This window comes from Taurulus bubalis (assembly GCF_910589615.1).
Source record: "Taurulus bubalis genome assembly, chromosome: 18".
In the NCBI taxonomy this organism is placed as follows: domain Eukaryota; kingdom Metazoa; phylum Chordata; class Actinopteri; order Perciformes; family Cottidae; genus Taurulus; species Taurulus bubalis.
In genome coordinates, this window is record NC_136606.1 from 1,255,813 (window position 1) to 1,278,638 (window position 22,826).

General features: G+C 45.2%; 1 protein-coding gene across 1 annotated transcript in view; it reads left to right on the forward strand.

The window, feature by feature from the left end:
- The window catches only part of fars2 (phenylalanyl-tRNA synthetase 2, mitochondrial), a gene marked incomplete at its 3' end in the record, with an annotated part of 31,482 nt that extends 9,345 nt beyond the window's left edge, over positions 1 to 22,137 (forward strand). Inside the window, exons 7-8 of the mRNA XM_079234308.1 lie at positions 16,844 to 17,004; positions 21,955 to 22,137. Of these exons, the coding sequence (XP_079090434.1) occupies positions 16,844 to 17,004; positions 21,955 to 22,137 (344 nt within the window). The remainder of the gene's footprint in view (positions 1 to 16,843; positions 17,005 to 21,954) is intronic.
- Between the last annotated feature and the right edge of the window lie 689 nt (positions 22,138 to 22,826).

Consider the following 22,826-nt stretch of genomic DNA (forward strand, 5'->3'; position numbering starts at 1 on the left):
TACTGCTACTGGTAGTACTGCTACTGGTAGTACTGCTACTGGTAGTACTGCCACTACTACTGCTACTACTCCTACGACTGTCAGAGATCAAGATGGCGACAGCTAGAAACCAAGATGCCGATGGCCAAAAACCAAGATGGTGATGGTCAAAAACCGAGCAATATATATATATATATATATATATATATATATATATATATATATATATATTTGGTGCAGCACGTTTTCCTCTCACAGCTGATGTCTCAGTATTCGGTCGTCATCCGTCTCTCAGGATGAATCGCTGGCGCCCGGATGATGAACTCCCGTTCTGACGCCGTCTCTCTGATCGACTCTCGCGGCTTCACTCAACATTAGTGCTCCTCGCCGTCACCGCGCTCGCCGCCGGCGAGAAGGTTAATCTGAGAGCCGGGCTTTGATGTGGATGTTCCCGCTGAGCGGAGTCGGCTCGAGTGAAGAGAAACGACAGTAACGAGGCGCCGCAGAGCGGACGGGAAACCAGCGCTGCTCCTGTCCGTCTGTCGGCGGTTACCTGCAGGAGGTTAAAGGCTAAAATACGTCTCAGGGCTATTGGTGAAGCTAACCTCGGACAGGAAGCTTCACCACACAACGGAAGGTCCTGATAAAACACCTTTAAGTATTCAGGCTTCACAGCTTCCTGTCAGGCGGCCGTTAAACCAGCAGCACCAGTGCACCCATTAACCACCCAGATGGAGCCATCTTTCCATCAGCCCAAATCTCTTTTTATTGGAGCTCTTCTGCTTCATTGGATGAAACAAAAGTGTATTAATCAGAACTGTGGTGAATCTCAACATCTGGCACTTTTATCACCCTGTTGACGCGTCTGGAGGTCTAGAGTCTACGAGCCGGGGAACGACGCTGAGTTCTGGCGGAGCGGAGGTCCATCGGTCCAACAAACACGGGACCTTCAACCAGGAGACCGCCGTTCGAGTCGTATGTGACGCAACGTCCTGAAAAAGAAATAAACAGACAGTCGGTGTCTCGCTGGGCGTCATCTTCCTCATTATTTAGTAGTTTTGCAGGTTGTAGTCCTGCTCCTGAATGAAGAATAAAGAACCAATCCGTCTTATATATTATATCATATCGGCATACACTCCGCTCCTCACAGCCACTAAAGCCTGAACGCGTGTTGAAGAACCAGGACAGAGAATCCTCCAGCGGACGAGCCGACAGAACATCCTTGTTCCTCGTTGTGAAACCGAGAGAAGAGGAGGGAGTTGAGGAAGACGAGGAGGGGGAGAAGGTCACGGCCGTGTCTTCCTCTAGTGAGGGGGAGGAGCCTAATGATCCTCTGCTCTGGTGTTCCTCTCATGTTCTTGTCTGGAGGCGTTGACGTCCTCCTCCAGGAGCTCCGGTTCTCTGTCTCTGTTCCAACCAGAAGGTTTCCACACAATGACGGATGCTCCTCCTTGTAAAGCTTCTGTCTATTAAAAATACATAAATCTAAATGTTTTAGAGCTGGAATCGTTGTCTGTGGAAATTAAAGCTAATAGTTTACCGTCAACAATCCTGAGAGGCTCATAAACTCAAAAGCTCAAACGTGAAATGAAGCGGCCGCTTGGTGGATACGCAGGTTTACATTTGTGGATATCGTTCATCCTCATTTCTGTTTAGACGTTTATGAACGAAAGGATTCGTCACAGAAGAAACATAACTGCCGTATTCATAAATCCTGATTTGTGACTCGACGATAAAGTTCCAATGCTTTGAGATTCAATCCTGAGCAACAGACAGTTTATGACCTAACACTTAATCCCCTTTCCATAGGAGACAATATGTGCAGAGGCTGCTTATTGATTATTGAGTAATAATTCTAGACCTGAAAATATCGGAGACCTTTTCCTATTGATCACAATGATGATGGACCAGCAGGCGATGCTGGCGGCAGCAGCCTGCAGTACAACCCTGTGAATAACGCCTGAATCAGACTGATGATGCGTTTAATGTCCCGTCGGACGTTACGGTACTCTGACGAGGCTTTTAAGCACCTGTCACCACCGAGCAGACGGCGTGGAGGGAATGTCATGAACGCTTCATACTTTGGTTCTAATTCATGTTCACTAAAACTCCTCCTCATAGAGTGATGGGAAGACAGGAAGTCCTTCACATAAATAAACAATCTGTGGGGGAAACAAAGTAAAACTATGAATTAAGAATCATCCTTATGTAGATTGTTATTGTTAATATGGCTACAGATGTATTTATATTCTGTCACTGCCGATGCTAACGCAACGTTTCCTGTTGCTGCTGCTTCACAGTAAAAGCCCTCGTGGGAAACATGGGATGGCATCAGGACTCATTTGTGCTTTATTGGAAGTATTAATACTCAGCTACAAGTAAAAGTACTGCAGTCAAACCATTACTCAAGTAAAAGAATCAAAGAATGAGCACGTAAATGTACTTAAAGTACCAAAAGTCCTCATTATGCAGAATAATTATGATTAACGAGGTCATCACTTAAATGTTACATCTTGTAAATGTGCAGCTTAACCTATAAATAAGCATCATGATTACTTTGGTCATTATATTTAGTATATTAAGTACAATATGTTCATCTGAGATGTAGTGGAGGAAAGTAAAGTATAAGTACCTCAACATGCCGCGTATAATTGAGTAAATGTATTTTTTGCGCATCAACATACTCCTCATACTTTATTCAAACAGGTTCATTTAAGTTATCTTTTCATGATCTATTTCCAGTTCCCCTGCAGGAGGATTCTTTCTAATGCAGCCCTCTACACACTCTCAGGCGCACCTGAGCGGCGGTGTCAGGTGTCAGGTGTCAGGTGTCAGGTGTGTGATGAGGCTGTTCTGAAAGCAGGCGCCAAAGACAAAATGTAGAACGAGTCCGGAGCGTCTCTTTTATCCCACTTCCTGTCCTGATGAGCTGCTCGCTGCAGAGATTCAATTATTACTTCTCTCTGATCGAGTCTACAGACTGAGAACCACCGTCAGCAGCACGGGTCCTCAGGAGACACACACACACACACACACACACACACACACACACACACACACCTTGCACTCAGGCGTGCCAGTCTAATTAACATGTAGACGTCTGTATTAGGCTGAAGGCAGCCGGGCTCTTTTCTCATTACGCAGCGCTCAGGTTGAATCACTGTTTGGAATCACTTCACCTCCTCTGCCAGCGATTAATCAGGTCTGACGCCTTAAACGGCTCGTCTCATTTCTTCTTCTCTTTTTGAGCCTGTCGGTCTGCAGGAGGAAAGGAGGCGAGGTCAGGAGAGAGGAGAGGAAACAAGGAGGTCCGTGTAACGTGACACTGTGACGTCACGTTGCATTGATACTTTGTTACACTACGTCACACTGTTACTTTACAATGTAGTGCTGCGCTTCGTTGTTGCTCTACGTTGTTGCTCTACGTTGTTGCTCTACGTTGTTGCGCTTCGTTGTTGCTCTACGTTGTTGCTCTACGTTGTTGCGCTACGTTGTTGCGCTATGTTTTTGCGCTACGTTGTTGTTGCTATGTTGTTGTAGCTTCGTTGTTGCTCTATGTTGTTGCTCTACGTTGTTGCGCTTCGTTGTTGCGCTTCGTTGTTGCTCTACGTTGTTGTAGCTGCGTTGTTGCTCTACGTTGTTGTAGCTGCGTTGTTGCGCTACTGCGTTGTTACTCTGTCATTTTATGTTACGTTGTTGCGTTATTATTATTCATACACAAGTATTTATAATACACAAACCTGAATATTAATAATACACAAACCTGAATATTAATTATACACAAACCTGAATGTGTCCCCTCACCAGAGCCAGTACTCTAGTGGAGCGCGATGCGAGGCTGATATGAAACGTGTTTAAGAAACATCTGTTCTGTATCTGTGCTTTACAGAAGTGTACAGAAAAGAAAAAAAAACAGAAACATGCACTTTATTAATCCCCTTGGGGAAATTCTTCTCTGCGTTTGACCCATCCCTGATTAGGGAGCGGTGGGCGGCCCTGTGGGGCGCCCGGGGAGCAGCTGGGGGTTGGGTGTCTTGCTCAGGGACACTTCGACATGTGAGCTGGGGGGGACTGGGGATCGAACCGGGTGCCTTGCGGTTTCGGGACGACCACTCATCCCCCTAAGCTACAGTCTCCCCAAAGCTTCTGCAAAATGAATCGTTTTTCTCTTCAGTATAAATATGACGTATTTCATGCTGATGCTTCTGTTCTTTTACGCGTGTTGGGTTGTGAATGCAGAACTTGAGCTGCTATCAGTTTGTCTCTACAGAGGAGCGTTTATCTCCAGTTGGAGGAGGAGGATCGGATTCTCCTCAACATCTCCCAACGGTGATGGAGGAGACAGATGGAGAGGCAGACAGACGTTTATATCTGCAGAGCCAGAGACACACAACTACACACTGACACACAACTACACACTGACACACAACTACACACTGACACACAACTACACACTCTGACATGCAGACGAGTCCACACACTCGCTGAGGTTTGAGGGGATTTCCCTCCGTCTGCCGGTGATGTTCTCGTCTCATTATCCAGTTTGTAGTCCAGAGAGGACGATGTTGTACCGAGCAGACGGGCTGAAGAAAGAGGAGAGAGTTCTACAGGACATGGAAACATGGAGATGCAGTCACATTATGAATCGTGCATAACTTTACTTTAGTGGTTTTTATATATAGTAGTGTATAAACTTCTAATTCATTTATAATTGTTCTTCTTTAAATTACTAATTACATTACCAGGACTACACTGAGGTCTATAGAGGACCAGGACTAGACTGAGGTCTATAGAGGACCAGGACTAGACTGAGGTCTATAGAGGACCAGGACTAGACTGAGGTCTATAGAGGACCAGGACTACACTGAGGTCTATAGAGGACCAGGACTACACTGAGGTCTATAGAGGACCAGGACTACACTGAGGTCTATAGAGGACCAGGACTACACTGAGGTCTATAGAGGACCAGGACTAGACTGAGGTCTATAGAGGACCAGGACTAGACTGAGGTCTATAGAGGACCAGGACTACACGGAGGTCTATAGAGGACCAGGACTACACTGAGGTCTATAGAGGACCAGGACTAGACTGAGGTCTATAGAGGACCAGGACTAGATGAGGTCTATAGAGGACCAGGACTAGACTGAGGTCTATAGAGGACCAGGACTAGACTGAGGTCTATAGAGGACCAGGACTACACTGAGGTCTATAGAGGACCAGGACTAGACTGAGGTCTACAGAGGACCAGGACTAGATGAGGTCTATAGAGGACCAGGACTAGACTGAGGTCTATAGAGGACCAGGACTAGACTGAGGTCTATAGAGGACCAGGACTAGACTGAGGTCTACAGAGGACCAGGACTAGACGAAGGTCTCTGTGTTCAGGGTTGATAAGCCGTCTGGATGACAAAGAGTCTTAACCTCCACTCAACAGGATCAGTTCTCTAAGCTGTGTGAGCTCCACTGACCCGCCCGTAATTACAGCCTGAGCTCTGGCTGATTGGGGTGTGTGTGTGTGTGTGTGTGTGTGTGTGTGTGTGTGTGTGTGTGTGTGTGTGTGTGTGTGTGTGTGTGTGTGGGCAGCTGCGTCACACATCTGAGTATTTGTGTGTTTCGTGGGTATAAATCAAAACAACGACAGTATTTGTGGAACCATGACTCATGTTGGTGTTTTTTTCGCCCACTCGGCAGCGAACACGACTTCAGTAAAAACACGATGTCTATTTTCTGCTTTCGTCCTAAGACTTGACGGCGTGGTCAGGAAGCTGCTGACTCAACAGTCAATACTGACCTGCTGGTGATTTATGATTTATGGCTCCATGTGTTCTTCAGCGTCCAGCTGGTAGAGCGGGTTAAGCTCCTCCCACCAGGAGAAGCTCCCAGAGGTCCACGTCTCATCAGGTGAACGTTGGAGCTGCAGGAGGTCGCTTTACGTCTGCATGTAAACCGAAATATGAGTGGAATATTAATTTGCAAAGCGCTGAACATGTGGCGTCGACAACGTGAACGAGATCTTCACGTTGTTCCTTCGTGGTTCATAAGACAAACCATGTTTTAGTTATTTAGAAGCAGGTCAGATCTGCTCATTATTATTATAAATATAATGATATAGTGTTGTTGTTATTATAATTATACTATTATTATAAATATTATTATTATATGTATTTATAAATAGTATTATATATTATTATAACACGTATTATGAAGGAATCAGAGAAGTGCATCATGGTCCAGTGGACCACTGGTGGGTGTTGAAGTTGTTTTAATTGATCACCTCGTCTTCATTGATCTGTTGGAGGTAAACCTGCTGTTGCCTGGTTACCAATCACTCTGCATATGTCCTCCTCATCACTAATTCAGAAGCTCGATAGCAGGCGGCACACTGTATTGTTTTCATAATCCATATTTATTACCGGAGGCCGATTGAAAGAGTTGAAGACTTTCCACACAGATCCAGCTGAGTGACGTTTGCCTCTGAATGAACTACGTCCTCTCTTTCATCTCTCGTCCGTGTTTCTGGCTCCAACGTCTGGCTGAAGGTTCACTTCGTCCTTTAAAGCAGACGAGGAAGAACCAACTGTGAACTTCAGTAAGACACACGGGGAAGAGAACACATGACCTGTGTAGAAATAAAGGTCATGGGTTCTCTGTTCAGGATGTGTTGAGAAGCAGATGTAATCGTTCTTCTAGGCAAACGTTTTGTATTCCCAACATCCTGATGCCAAAAACATTCATATCCAAATGGAGAATGTTTCTGATGGACTCAGAGTTTCTTCAGAGTTTGAGAACCTTCTTCTTCTGCTTCTTCTTCTTCTTCTTCTTCTTCTTCTTCTTCTTCTTCTTCTTCTTCTTCTTCTTCTTCTTCTTCTGCTTCTTCTTCTTCTTCTTCTTCTTCTTCTTCTTCTGCTTCTTCTTCTTCTTTTTCTCCTGCTTCTTCTTCTTTTTCTCCTGCTTCTTCTTCTTCTTTTTCTCCTGCTTCTTCTTCTTCTTCTTCTTCTTCTTCTTCTTCTTCTTCTGCTTCTTCTTCTTCTTCTTCTTCTTCTTCTGCTTCTTCTTCTTCTTCTTCTTCTTCTTCTGCTTCTTCTTCTTCTTCTTCTTCTTCTTCTGCTTCTTCTTCTTCTTCTCCTGCTTCTTCTTCTTCTTCTTCTTCTTCTGCTTCTTCTTCTTCTTCTCCTGCTTCTTCTTCTTCTTCTGCTTCTTCTTCTTCTTCTTCTCCTGCTTCTTCTTCTTCTTCTGCTTCTTCTTCTTCTTCTTCTTCTTCTGCTTCTTCTTCTTCTTCTGCTTCTTCTTCTTCTTCTCCTGCTTCTTCTTCTGCTTCTTCTTCTTCTTCTTCTTCTTCTTCTTCTTCTTCTTCTTCTTCTTCTCCTGCTTCTTCTTCTTCTTCTTCTTCTTCTGCTTCTTCTTCTTCTTCTCCTGCTTCTTCTGCTTCTTCTTCTTCTTCTCCTGCTTCTTCTTCTTCTTCTTCTTCTTCTTCTTCTGCTTCTTCTTCTTCTTCTCCTGCTTCTTCTTCTTCTTCTTCTTCTCCTGCTTCTTCTTCTTCTTCTTCTTCTGCTTCTTCTTCTTCTTCTTCTTCTTCTTCTGCTTCTTCTTCTTCTTCTTCTTCTTCTTCTTCTTCTCCTGCTTCTTCTTCTTCTTCTTCTGCTTCTTCTTCTTCTTCTTCTTCTTCTTCTCCTTCTTCTTCTTCTTCTTCTTCTTCTTCTTCTTCTCCTGCTTCTTCTTCTTCTTCTTCTTCTTCTTCTTCTTCTTCTTCTTCTGCTTCTTCTTCTTCTTCTCCTGCTTCTTCTTCTTCTTCTGCTTCTTCTTCTCCTGCTTCTTCTTCTTCTGCTTCTTCTTCTCCTGCTTCTTCTTCTTCTTCTTCTTCTTCTTCTTCTTCTTCTTCTTCTTCTTCTTCTCCTGCTTCTTCTTCTTCTTCTCCTGCTTCTTCTTCTTCTTCTCCTGCTTCTTCTTCTTCTCCTGCTTCTTCTTCTGCTTCTTCTTCTTCTGCTTCTTCTTCTTCTTCTTCTCCTGCTTCTTCTTCTTCTCCTGCTTCTTCTTCTTCTTCTCCTGCTTCTTCTTCTTCTCCTGCTTCTTCTTCTGCTTCTTCTTCTTCTTCTTCTTCTTCTTCTTCTTCTCCTGCTTCTTCTTCTTCTTCTCCTGCTTCTTCTTCTTCTTCTCCTGCTTCTTCTTCTTCTCCTGCTTCTTCTTCTGCTTCTTCTTCTTCTGCTTCTTCTTCTTCTCCTGCTTCTTCTTCTTCTTCACCTTCTTCTTCTGCTTCTTCTCCTTCTTCTTCTCCTTCTTCTTCTATCTAAAAAACTACCATGAAAAGATGAAACACGATCGTGAAGAGATGACGTTTGGAGATGTTTGTTTCACGTTTTTCTAATAAATGTTCCACTTTGCTGCTTGTTTTAGTTTGTGTACATTTTAGTTTGCTAAATCATCTCAGTCCAAATCGAACACCTTTTCTAATTGCGCACCATTTGTTGTATCTTCCTGCATCATTTTGAGGTCCGGTCCCGTTGTGTTTCTGCCCGTTGGACTCCCATGTTGCATTGCGGCCGCGTTCCCCTCCTGGAGAGCTGCCTCTGAGAGCTTCCATCTATTAATCATCGGCTGGGAGACGGGTGGGTGCTGCCAATACTCCATTTAGGACCTGGATGGTGATGGATGGGGTGGTGGGAGGGAGGTGAAGAGATGAGCCTCCCAGGGCTTCGTATTAACGTGTTCCTCTAACCGGCCCACAGCAGCTGTCTGGAACTGGGACTGATGGCAGCAACTCTATCACAGGTTCTTTTATTTTGAAATGTAAGCAGTTACCCAGCACACACTGATGGAAAGGGATTATTTAAGCGATCTGTTATTGTATTCAAACAGGGAAAGATTTACACGCTTTCGTCCAATATCCATTAGCACTGGTTTGGTCCAATGTTGACTGGTTAAGAAGCACTGGTTTGGTCCAATGTTGACTGGTTAAGAAGCACTGGTTTGGTCCAATGTTGACTGGTTAAGTAGCACTGGTTTGGTCCAATGTTGACTGGTTAACTAGCACTGGTTTGATCTATTATTCACTGGTTAGTTGGCACTAAATTGGTCCAAACATGTGCTGGTTACTGAGGACTGGTTTGGTCCAATGTTCACTGGTGTTTTATCTTGTATCCTCTGGTGTCTGAGCCCAGTTTGGTCCAGTGTTCACCATTATCTTTACTCTGGTTAGTCTGATGTTCACTGGAGTTCTTTGGTTCTTTGACAGCTGGCAGGAACAAAGCAGCCATTGGAGCTCTGAGTCGCTCCAATGGTCAGATGTGTTCTGTGGAGCTTTTCCTAGTTTAGTAGAATATATTCTGCAGCTTGAGCCTGATTTAGTCTTTGTTTAGTCCAATTCTCTCTGATGTTCTAACCCAGTTTCAGCTCAGAATTCGTGACGAATGGCAAAGTGTTTAACGGGGAGGGATTAAAGTTGTTACTTCATATTTACACCTTCATGTTCTTCTGTGCGACACATCCTCTGAACACACAAGTCTGCAGACGCATCACAGCTGCTGTCACGCGTCACGTGACCGTCACACAGTGACGTCATCGACAGACGCCGATACCGCCACACAAACACACACACACACACACACACACACACACACACACACACAACCCCCACCGAAACCACCGAGCTTCCCTCATTGGCTGAGGGAGGAGGCCTGGCATTGCAGAGCTGAGTGAGAGTAAAATGAGGGAGGGCTGGGGGTTGTCTCTTCACACATACATTCACACACACACACACACACACACACACACACACACACACACACACACACACACACACACACACACACACAGCGATGTTTGCTCTCAGGCCATCTATCCCCGTTTTGTGTCGTGCAATCTGTTTTGGCTGACGTCTGTGCCACACTGCGGCTCAGTTCAATGATGCTCTGCACACACACACACACACACACACACACACACACACACACACACACACACACACACACACACACACACACACACACACACATACGCTCTCAGACTGACTCTCGAGCAGCAGTCAGGCGTCTTTCCCAGCTTTCTTCTTGGCCGCCTGTACGTCAGCGCCTCATGCGTCAGAAGTGTGAATCTTCTCGCGCTGAGCGCTCTTCATTAGCCTCGCTGTCAGTTAATCTGCCGGCAGCTCTGGATGATGTTCACCAGCTCACAGACTGGCTGTTGATCCCGGCGGTTGAGCCGATCCAGATGGGATGACAGGCTCAGATGTGATGCAGCAGAAAGGCGCTCTGACATTCTGAACTGATGCATACATGCTTGCAGAGATTTGCAGATTGTGCACGGCTGTGGTGGAGTCTGGAGCCTCACGTGTGAAGGTTATAGACGAGTCATGCCGCCTAACGGCTCCGGTTTAAAGACCTACACCCGTCATCTATCAGCGCATAGCTTCAGTTTATAGGCCAGTCCTGAAACCTCAAATGTCAAGTTCATAGATCAGTTCCACGCTGCCAAACCTTCAAGTGCACACGTCTATAACTCCGGTGTCTGGGCGTGTGGTCACTGGAGGTTTGGCTTGTTTCTGGGCAGGAAACGCCGGCTCATACTTCACTCCTACTCCTCTAGTCTGGTGGCTAGTCCGACACGCCAACGTCTCTCTGAAGACAGCCCTGAACCCCACCTCTCCAGACTATAGACCGGTTTCACACTGTCCATCTTTAGTTCATAGACCTAAAACCTTTACAGACTAGTTCTACTCTGCCAAACCTCAAGTTAGTTTTTGTTAAGACATGTAGGTTCTAGACCAGTTTTACACGTCCATCCATCAACCATTTGTACACCCTCACATCCAGGTGATGCATCACTCCTACCGCTCACATTTTGGTTAATAGGCCAGTCCTACACCCCCACACGCTGCCTTCAAAGACCAGTCCTACACCCCCACACGCTGCCTTCAAAGACCAGTCCTACACCCCCACACGCTGCCTTCAAAGACCAGTCCTACACCCCCACACGCTGCCTTCAAAGACCAGTCCTACACCCCCACACGCTGCCTTCAAAGACCAGTCCTACAACCCCAAACGCTGCCTTCAAAGACCAGTCCTACACCCCCACACGCTGCCTTCAAAGACCAGTCCTACACCCCCACACGCTGCCTTCAAAGACCAGTCCTACACCCCCACACGCTGCCTTCAAAGACCAGTCCTACAACCCCAAACGCTGCCTTCAAAGACCAGTCCTACACCCCCACACGCTGCCTTCAAAGACCAGTCCTACACCCCCAAACGCTGCCTTCAAAGACCAGTCCTCAACCCTAAACCACAAAGTGGTAAATCCCCAAGAACCCCGTTTATTGACCAGTCTTTCACCTCAAACATCCAGTCTCCAGGTTTTAGATCAGTCCAACTTCCAGTACCACAAGCCCAGAAAAATAACCAATCTGACCCCTTAAAACCCCACTTTCCTCACCAGTCCGACATGCTTCCACTTCAGTTTATAAACCAGACCTCTCCTGGAACACCATTTCCCAGTTTATAAGACGGTCCTGTTCCCAACATGTCCTGCATGAATCAGTTCTACACCCAGACCTCCAGTTCGTAGACCAGTCCTTCTCCTGTTCTAAATATCCAATATGTTGACCGTTCCTTCACCTCATGTCCAGTTTTTAGACCTGTATTACATACCAGAACCAGCCATCTATCCTCCAGTTATTAATCCAGACCTCCAGACTGAAGGCCCACATCTTTGTCTTTCTCTAGGAAGGAGACAAGTTCAGGAAGAAGAAAGGTCCTTAGAGTTGGTTGGTTAGTTGTTTTCTTTCCCATCACCTCTCCAAGACGAGAGCTGGTGCATAATGAGCATTGCAGTATTTGAATATTTTAGTATTTGACAGCCGTTAGAAATACCTGCTGAGGAGAAAACCAGCGACATTCCGAGCTGCAGCCTGTCGGCCACTAAAAGGTTGTTTTGGTTGAGCTCCTTCTTCCAAGTTAGAAAACAATGTTTCTCCGAGTTTGTCAGGGATTCGTTTCCTTAGACGTGGCAAGAGATGAATGAAGCTTTATTGTGAGAACTCCTCCTGGTGTCACGGACAGCTTAGTCTATTCTCTATTTGCTTTGGTTCCACTCTCATTTATCGGGTGGATCTGGTTTTAAATGATATTTGAAGAGGCATTACAACGTCTCAGGTTCCACTTGCAGGAAGCTGCCGTCTCCCCGTCTCATTACACGAGGTGTTTCCTCTCACGGCTGCAGTCATTACACTTCATCACAATCCTGCAGCTTAAAGCCACCGCCGCCGCACTGCCTCTAATAATGCAGCCATAAATATATGTATGGCAAATGTAATTAGAAGGAATGGAGACAGAGGAAGGGAGGGGAGAAGCAGACGAGAAATGATGTTTTATCACGGAGGAATTAAAACCAACAGCGGGGACGGAAAAGATGAGGGGATTCAAACACATTGATTAAACACGATGAGAGAAGAAAAGCAGGATGAGGGTCTGACCAGAGAGGATTCATGGTTTCACAGTTATGATGAGATGCATGGAGAGGGCGTGTCCCAATCAGGTGTTTTGTTTCACTGCGGCTCTCTGAGGATTCAAATATCAATTAGTTAGTTAGTCGGTCTGCTGGTTTGTTTATGATGATGTCATCATTTTGGTTATCAAAAGTCACCTTTTCTCACGATGCTTTTACTGATCGCTTCTGTTGAGGAAAGACGAGATGAAAAGACTCTGGAGACGGAGAGCATTGTGATGAAGAGGAGGATAAACGATGGGAGGCAGGAGCGACGAGGGGGAGTTATTGAAATATGAAGATGGGATAAATGAAAGAATAGAGCGGAGAGAATACTGATGGAGATTTATGAATGAGAATGGAAGACAAAAGAGGAGGAAGGAGGTGACGGAGGAGCAGGAAGAGGAAAAGAAAGGGGAGGAAGAGGAAGAGAGGGGTCACATATTTGATTGATTTTGCGTTCTCATGAAGTGGAGATTTATTCCCTCATCTCCTGCGACCCTCGACCCAACGCTCATTAGCATAGAAACCACATTCCCCATCTGCTGATTGGACCAGGAGCGACACCACCAGGAAGTAAAGGAGGAAGTGTGTGTGTGTGTGTGTGTGTGTGTGTGTGTTTGCATGATGCACGGGCGCTTTGTGGACTCACACACACACACACACACACACACCCTCATATGTGTGTGTGTTACACATCATCATAATAAGCAGAAGCATTTCCAATCAAAACAGATAATTCTTCTGCTCGCTCGCCACCCGCCTCTTGTTTTGTGTGTGTGTGTGTATGTGTGTGTGTGTGTGGTTGTGTGTGTGCGCTCGTGGGTGTGTTTCTTCATTAGTGGAGAACCATTTGAATGCCCCCACGCACAAATATTTAGAAAAATGTCCAGATTACCCGGCGCTGCTCTCCGCCCACTCCTCACCCGGGCGCTGACCCCAGAACAGCCTGAGGCTCACAACTCATCATCAGATCTGTGTGGAAGTGATAATATAGGAATCTAATCTCTGCCTCATTGGCTCTCTTTCTTTCTGCTGCGACACGTAATGTTTCTCCTCTGGGCTCCAGCAGCACACAGAACCAACCCGGAGAACCCGGAGAACCAGGAGACCGGCAAGGAAATGGTTGGATGTCAGATCTGATCCGCAGCCTCGATGGTGGAGGTTTGGTTTGGTTTAGGAAACTAAAACCGTTTGTTTAAGGTCGGAGAAAGATGGCGGTCGTGGTTAAAAGAAACCAATGTTTCTGTTGATCGAAGACGTGAGCGATGATCTCCTGGGTCAGGCTCTTTCCTTTGTAGACCCGACTTCCCCGGTGTCGCCCGCAGAGCTGTGCTTTACTTCTGCCTCTGAGACGCATCAGAGCTCTTCCAACATCCCTGCTGTCTTCATCACATGTTGGCCCTTCATGTGTGATGTGACCTTTATGTCAGTGTCCCCGTTAGCTCCCCACTGTAGCCAGCTGGCGCTCATGCTAGTTCCCCCCTATCTTCCGCTAGCGCTCTGCTAGCTTCCCGACAACCGACACCCGACTTGGGCAGAGGGGACGCAGGCAGTAGCAGCAGCAGCAGCGGTGAGGTAGCAGCAGGGAGCTAGCAGCAGCGCTAGCTAGCTAGGAGGAGGAGGAGGAGGAGGAAGAGGAGGAGGAGGAGGAGGAGGAGGAGGAAGAGGAAGAAGAAGCAGAGGAGGAGGAGGAAGAGGAAGAAGAAGCAGAGGAGGAGGAGGCAGAGGAGGAGGAGGAGGAGGAAGAGGAGGAAGAAGAAGCGGAGGAGGAGGAGGAGGAGGAGGAGGAAGAGGAGGAAGAGGAAGAAGAAGAAGCGGAGGAGGAGGAGGAGGAAGAAGCAGAGGAGGAGGCGGCGGCTTAGAGGGATTGTAAGACTTGGTGTGAGACTGGACGGTAAGAAGAGGATTCATGTTCATGATGTTAGTTTCAATAGATTCAGTGTTCCACTCTGGATGTAAATATGTAGAAACACTGATCGTCTTTGTGCTTCATGGATCTTGTCCATGTTTAGACTGTGGGGTCAGCTGGTCACCTCTTTGGTCCAGACTGAAACATCTCAACTATCAGACTGATGGCCACGAGATGTATTCCATACATTCATGTTCCCTAGAGGATGAATCCTACCAGCTGGTGATCGCCTGACCGTTCCTCTAGCGCCACCATGAGGTTGACAGTCATCTATCTCGTGGGTTGAGACGTTCATGCTCCCCTCAGGATGAACCTTAACGACTCTTCATTCAGGTCCATCAACAGGTCAATGTTTTCATGTGTGTGAATGCTTTTGATTTATGATCAAATGAATGAAATGAAGTCAGAGTTGCAGAACTAGACTATCACGGCTATTCAGGCTCTTATTTTGAAAGGGCAGGAACGCCGTTGTTAAACTCTGATCCCTTTAATCTCCTGAAACACGCGTGTTTAAACCGCTTGTTTCTGTAGCTCAGCGTTCCCTGCTGGAATAAATGAGACTCTTAAAGATCAAATGTCTTATCGCTCCAGTATTTTAATATGAAAGGGGATCCTCTTCCTGAATTCATTAACTCCAGAACGACATCTCTGGCTGCGTTTCTTAACCCGCGGCTCTCGGCCCAGACCAAGGTCACGGACTCGACCTTCAGAGAGGAAACCAGTTTGTCTCCATTAGTCTCCGTCCCAGAGAGAGAAACCACTTCCCTCTCATCTGGTCCCAGGCTGGAGACGTCTGAAATCCTCAGAATTACCCATAATCCTTTATTCCTCGGAGCGTTTGCCCTTTGCTTCGACCCGCCTCGGAGCAGTGGAGTTTCGTTCTCTTTCTGTCTGAGTGATTGACAGCGGAGTAAAGTCGACTCAAACTTTTATCCCCAAAGATTATGTTCAGTTTGAGAGATTTGTTTATTGAGTCGTTTTACAGTATTTGTACCTTATTGCCCCGCAGACACTGACCGAGTCAGTTAAGTTCTCCACTAGTTTACATGATAAATAAAGATGTAAAACTACAACAGAACTGGAACACAATCAACAAAAGATGAATAACTGAGATGTTGACGGTCCGACCGTCTTCAAACCTCCTGAACACTTCCTGGTTGCCGGTTAGCATCTCCGCTACCGACGCCTGCCCGAGTGCCCGTGCACGCCGCCGCCGCAGCAGAGCGAGTGGGAGGCGAAGGCTGCGTGTTCATCGAGCGTTGAGTTAAAGTGTTGAGCAACGAGGACGAGTCACGAGTCCTGAGTCCTGAGTCCTGAGTGAATCAGTGAATCATAAATAATCTATACATTGTTAATGTGGTAAATGACTATTCTAGGTGGAAACGTCTGGTTTTTAATGAAATATCTACATAGGTGTATAGAGGCCCATTTCCAGCAACTATCACTCAGTGATCTAATGGTACATTGTGTTTGCTCATCATAGAAGACTAATGGAGGATTAGAAAACCCTTGTGCAATTATGTTAGCACAACTAAAACAGTGATGCTGGAGAGAAGCTATAAACTGTCCTTCCTTTGAGCTAGTTGAGTATCTGGAGCATCACATTGTGGGTTCATTATATTCTCAGAATGGCCAGAAAAAGAGAACTTCCATGTGAAACTCAACAGTCTGTTCTTGTTCTTAGAAATGAAGAATATTCCAAGCAGGAAACTGAGAATTTTTCTGGGTGAACCCAAACTTTTGAGTGGTAGTGTGTAACTTCTAACTGGTTGCTACTTCTTAATGGTTTTAATTCACTTTATATACATAACTTCTAACTGGTTGCTACTTCTTAATGGTTTTAATTCATGTACACGTCTGTTTTAATCCGGTACTCGTTGTGCAGCTCATTGTTTGCTTAGTTTCACACTAGATGGTAGGATTCAACACATCAGCACCTAAAGAGGTTATTATTATTTACAGAGGTTACAACCTCAGTCTGTAGACGTCCACAACATGAAGACTCATCAGGAGTCTCTGTGTTTGTCTCATGGTGGACATCTCTTAGCTCAGTCTGTGGTCTCACCTCCTGGTGGACATCTCTTAGCTCAGTCTGTGGTCTCACCTGCTGGTGGACATCTCTTAGCTCAGTCTGTGGTCTCACCTGCTGGTGGACATCTCTTAGCTCAGTCTGTGGTCTCACCTGCTGGTGGACATCTCTTAGCTCAGTCTGTGGTCTCACCTGCTGGTGGACATCTCTTAGCTCAGTCTGTGGTCTCACCTGCTGGTGGACATCTCTTAGCTCAGTCTGTGGTCTCACCTGCTGGTGGACATCTCTTAGCTCAGTCTGTGGTCTCACCTGCTGGTGGACACGTCTCTTTAGCTGAACGCTCCACTGGGTCCGTCCACTATGAGCTTAGTCTTAAAGTGTCTGCTTTAAACACCGAGCCAAACAGAAGGTGGTAGAGGTTGTTTACGTGTCTGTGTTTGTGTTTCCTGCAGCGGGGGCGGGGAACAAGGCGGGCTGGGCGTTCGGCCTCGGCCTGGAGAGGCTGGCCATGGTCCTGTACGGCATCCCGGACATCCGGCTGTTCTGGAGTCAGGACGAACGCTTCCTGAAGCAGTTCAGCGTGGAGGACATCCAGCAGAGCGTCGTCTTCCAGGTACGAGCAGGAAGCCGGGAGCGAGTTTAGGACCTGAACCTCTTCTATCTTCTGAGAGTTTAAGACCTGAACCTCCTCTATCTTCTGAGAGTTTAAGACCTGAACCTCCTCTATCTTCTGAGAGTTTAAGACCTTAACCTCCTCTATCTTCTAAGAGATTAAGACCTGAACCTCCTCTAGCTTCTGAGAGATTAAAACCTGAACCTCTTCTATCTTCTGAGAGTTTAAGACCTGAACCTCCTCTATCTTCTGAGAGTTTAAGACCTTAACCTCCTCTATCTTCTGAGAGTTTAGGACCTGAACCTCTTCTATCTTTTGAGAGTTTAAGACCTGAACCTCCTCTATCTTCTGAGAGTTTAGGACCTTAACCTCCTCTATCTTCTGAGAGTTTAGGACCTGAACCTCTTCTATCTTCTGAGAGTTTAAGACCTTAACCTCCTCTATCTTCTGAGAGTTTAAGACCTTAACCTCCTCTATCTTCTGAGAGTTTAGGACCTGAACCTCTTCTATCTTCTGAGAGTTTAAGACCTTAACCTCTTCTATCTTCTGAGAGTTTAAGACCTTAACCTCCTCTATCTTCTGAGAGTTTAAGACCTTAACCTCCTCTATCTTCTGAGAGTTTAAGACCTTAACCTCCTCTATCTTCTGAGAGTTTAAGACCTTAACCTCCTCTATCTTCTAAGAGATTAAGACCTTAACCTCCTCTATCTTCTAAGAGATTAAGACCTTAACCTCCTCTATCTTCTAAGAGATTAAGACCTTAACCTCCTCTATCTTCTGAGAGATTAAGACCTGAACCTCCTATATCTTCTGAGAGATTAAGACCTGAACCTCTTGTAGCTAAACCTCCTCTAGTTTCTGAGAGATTATAACAGGGTTTGAGATCAAAGTAGAGAGAAGTGTGTATTTGTATTTAAATATTCATTTGTTGGTTATATACTTTATAGATATAAACAAAATCACATTATATAAAAATATTGTTTTTTAAATGTAGTAACAGAAGTGTCTTTAATGGTTAAATTGGACATATAATTAATTACATTACAATACACAATATGACAATAATAATAATAAAGTGCAGAATTTATTTATTAATAATAATAATAGTACTGATATTTAACTTTCTTTGTAAGATTACAAAATGCTTCACAGAAAAATAAACAGCAGATGAAAATCAATGAAAAATCAATAAAATACCAGCAGAAAGATTGTAAAAACACCGCTAAATAAAATAAACTACAATAAAAATAAAAGAGCAATAATAATAAAAAGTGATTTACAGAATAAACAGCAAATATAAAACAAATCAGAATAATCATGAAAACATAAAACAAAGGGATGGAAATAACATTTGGAAAAAAATCTATATAAAAATGTAATTATCATTTAATTTTAATGTTGTGATGAACTTCTTCAGATTTCACTTCAAACTGACGGTTCCTCGTTAAAGTGTGTGTGTGTGTGTGTGTGTGTGTGTGTGTGTGTGTGTGTGTGTGTGTGTGTGTGTGTGTGTGTGTGTGTGTGTGTGTGTGTGTGTGTGTGTGTGTGTGTGTGTGTGTGTGTGTTCTAGCCTCTTAACCTCATGTATAAAACATCTTGACAGTCGGGGCAAACATCAGCCGGCACCACTCACTTGTACTGACCACACACACACACACACACACACACACACACACACACACACACACACACACACACACACACACACACACACACACACACAGTTGGCGGGTCACACAGCGGTCACTCTGTTCCTTATAAAGGTGTTTTTTGTCAACTCGCGTCTTCACTAATGAAGAACATTTCAAGTGACTGTTGGAGGGCAGAGAGGAGAAGAGGAGAGGAAGGAAGGAAGGAAGGAAGGAAGGAAGGAATATATGAGAGGAGGAACAGGTAGAGAGCAGGTGGATGGAAACTAAGACAATAGAGACGTGAAGATAAAAGATTCATAGACGAGAAAGAAGAAGAAATTAGATATGAAAAGTAAGAATTTATAAAGTAAGAAAAATATTAAAAATGAGGAAAAACAAAAAGGGAGAGAATGAAGGAAGGAAACAAAAATTAAATGAAGTGGAAAAACGATTTGAAGGAAGGAAATGGAGCGAGGGAAGGAAGGAAAGAAAGATGAAGAAAAAAAGAAGAAAGAAAACACAATTGGGAAGGAGGGAGGAGCAAGATGTAAGGAAACAGGAAGAGAATGAAAGAAGGAAGGAAACAAGAAACAAAAGAAGGAACAAAAAAGAAAGTAGGAAACAAGGAAATAAAGAAAGAGAGGAGAATAATACATTGTGAGGAAGAAATTATAATGTTTCTATAAAAAGACAATTATATGAGGATGAACATCTGTCCTCAGTCTTGTTAGTTTTATTGATGGACCGGTTCCTCCAGAGGGACCAGGGGAGCACGGCTCATCTGCTGCCCAGGGTCAGTGCCCCTCTCCTGGGCAGAGACTCTCCACCTCTCCCATTAAAACCTCCGCAGCCCCCTGGATCCAGAGGTAATGAACTGTGACTGCCGGGAACAAGCTCTGTGTGTGTGTCCATGTTTATCTACCATCACACACACACACACACACACACACACACACACACACACACACACACACACACACACACACACACACACCTACACACACACACACACACACACACACCAGGGAGCTGGCCAGTGTCACTAAGCTGATGGAGTTGAAGGAGCTCAGTAGGAACACTCCATCTCTCCTCTGTGTGGACACCTCTGGTCAGTTAAGTGTTTCTACTCGTATATCTTTACCCGTCTACTTCTCTACCTGCCTCACCAAGAGCTGCTTACCTTTCCATGCTAAAGTATTTTCAGTAGTTTGTTAAAATATTAATACAATGTGAAATATAATTAATTTTGTCCTTCCCAACCAACCAACCAACCCCTTATTTAGATCTATCTATCTACCAACCAATTAATCACCTACAGATCAGACCACCTACCTACCTTTCTACTTTACCAACCAACAAACCGTCCAAGATACCGACATCCCTACCCTTGTACCTAACTACCTACCTACCTTTTTACCAACCAACTAACTTATCCATGCACCCACCCAGCTGCCTACCGATCTAACCAACAAACAAGCTAATATGCCTCTCTCATAACCTAACTACCCAGCTACCTCCCTACGTTCCTACCAACCATCCACCCACCTATCTATCCACCTATACATCCAGCCAACCAATCAGCCAGCCAACCAACACACTAACCAACCACCTATCCACCCACCTACTTATTGAACCATCCACCTACCGATCCAACCACCCACCCACCTATCTATCCAACCACCCACCTATCTATCCACATAGTTATCCAACCAACAAACTAACCAATCACTTATCCACCCACCTCCCTATCTAACCAACTAGCATACCTCCTTCATGAGCTCCCTACCCAGCTACCTCCCTACATTCCTACGAGCCAACCACCAACCTATCTATCCATCCGTCCACCTACCTATCCAACCATCCACCGAACTATCTAACGATCCACCTACCTATCCAACTATCCACCCACCTATCTATCCAACCATCCACCTATCTATCCAACCATCCACCCACCTATCTATCCAACCATCCACCTATCTATCCAACCATCCACCCACATATCCAACCCTCCACCCACCCACCTATCTATCCAACTATCCACCGACCTATCCAACCATCCACCTACCTATCCATCCGTCCACCTACCTATCCAACCGTCCACCTATCTATCCAACCATCCACCTATCTATCCAACCATCCACCGAACTATCCAACCATCCACCGAACTATCCAACCATCCACCGACCTATCCAACCATCCACCTACTTATCCAACCACCCATCTACCTATCCAACCACCCATCTACCTATCCAACCACCCACCTACCTATCCAACCATCCACCTACCTATCCAACCATCCACCTATCTATCCAACCAACCACCCACCTATCTATCCAACCACCCACCTACCTATCCAACCACCCACCTACCTATCCAACCATCCACCGACCTATCCAACCATCCACCTATCTATCCATCCGTCCACCTACCTATCCAACCATCCACCTACCAATCCAACCATCCAACTAACTATCCAACCATCCACCTATCTATCCAACCATCCAACTAACTATCCAACCATCCACCTATCTATCCAACCATCCACCTACCGATCCAACCATCCAACTAACTATCCAACCATCCACCTATCTATCCAACCATCCACCTACCGATCCAACCATCCACCTATCTATCCATCCATCCACTTATCTATCCAACCATCCACCGAACTATCCAACCATCCACCTACCTATCCAACCATCCACCTACCTGAAAAGTTATTTACAGGATAATAAACAAGTCAGAGACGAGAGAAATCTCCGTCTGTCGCTGCATAAAATATCCACTTTATTCTGATGAAGTTTTAATGTGTTATTGTCTTTGTGTTTTACCTTCTCTTCTCTCCTCATGCTGCTCTTCTTCTTCTTCTTCTTCTTCTTCTTCTTCTTCTTCTTCTTCTTCTTCTTCTTCTTCTTCTTCTTCTTCTGCCTCAATAGTAAAAACAAAATACTTATGTTACTCTTTTTAATGTGGGAATGTTTTTTGTTTCACCTTGTTTTTTAAATTTGTTTAAAAAAATATCAAATGAATGAAACATATTGCAGAGTGGCTGCAGAAAACACACTTTTTATTGACAGTTTCCATCATAAAAGTCTGAATTCTTTCCGTTAAATTCAATGAAATTTCTCTGATATTTGGTCCCATTTTCTTTGTATTTATATGAAAAGTTGCAGAACTTCTACTCTGACTTCATTAATGCGTCTTCATTAATGCGTCTTCATTACTGCGTCTTCATTACTGCGTCTTCATTAATGCGACTTCATTAATGCGACTTCATTAATGCGTCTTCATTAATGCGTCTTCCTTACTGTCTCCTCAGCCCCTCAGTAAGTACCCGCCCCTCTTCAACCACATCTCCTTCTGGCTGCCGCAGACCAACGGGGACGAAGAGGAGGAAGAGCACGGCTTCACGGAGAACGACTTTTACGAGCTGGTCCGCTCCATCGGAGGAGACCTGGTGGAGAAGGTCTCACTGGTGGACCAGTTCACACACCCCAAGTAGGAACACACACACACACACACACACACACACAGCTGTCCTTGGTGAACACCTCCGAGCTCGTTGTTGACATCTAACTTTTTAAGAAGTGTGTGTGTGTGTGTGTGTGTGTGTGTGTGTGTGTGTGTGTGTGTGTGTGCGTGCGTGCGTACAAATGGCAGCAGTGGGAGGTAGCTACCTTATGGCTAAGAAGTCCTTTTTCACATAACTGTGACTCTCAAACACACACACACACACTCTCACCTCACCGACCTTGTGTGTGTGTGTGTGTGTGTGTGTGCGTGTGTGTGTGTGTGTGTGTGTGTGTGTGTGTGTGTGTGTGTGCAGCGAGGGCCCTGCAGTGCGTAAAAATGTCCAACACTATTCATCTTTCAGCATTTTAATGTCTTTTTAAATGGCGACCTTTTTCCCACCGAGCTCTCACACACACACACACACACACACACACACACACACACACACACACACACACACACACACACACACACACACACACACACACACACACACTTCTTCCAGTCTCTCTCACCTCTTCACAGTAAGATGGAAGTCAACGGGTCCTGATTTGACTTTGCAGTCGTTTGCTTTCCAAGTTTCATGGAAATCAGACCGGCAGTTGTTGTTCTTCTCCGTGATGCTGCAAGCAAACAAACAAACAAACAAACATGAATAAAGAACACCAGCATACTGAG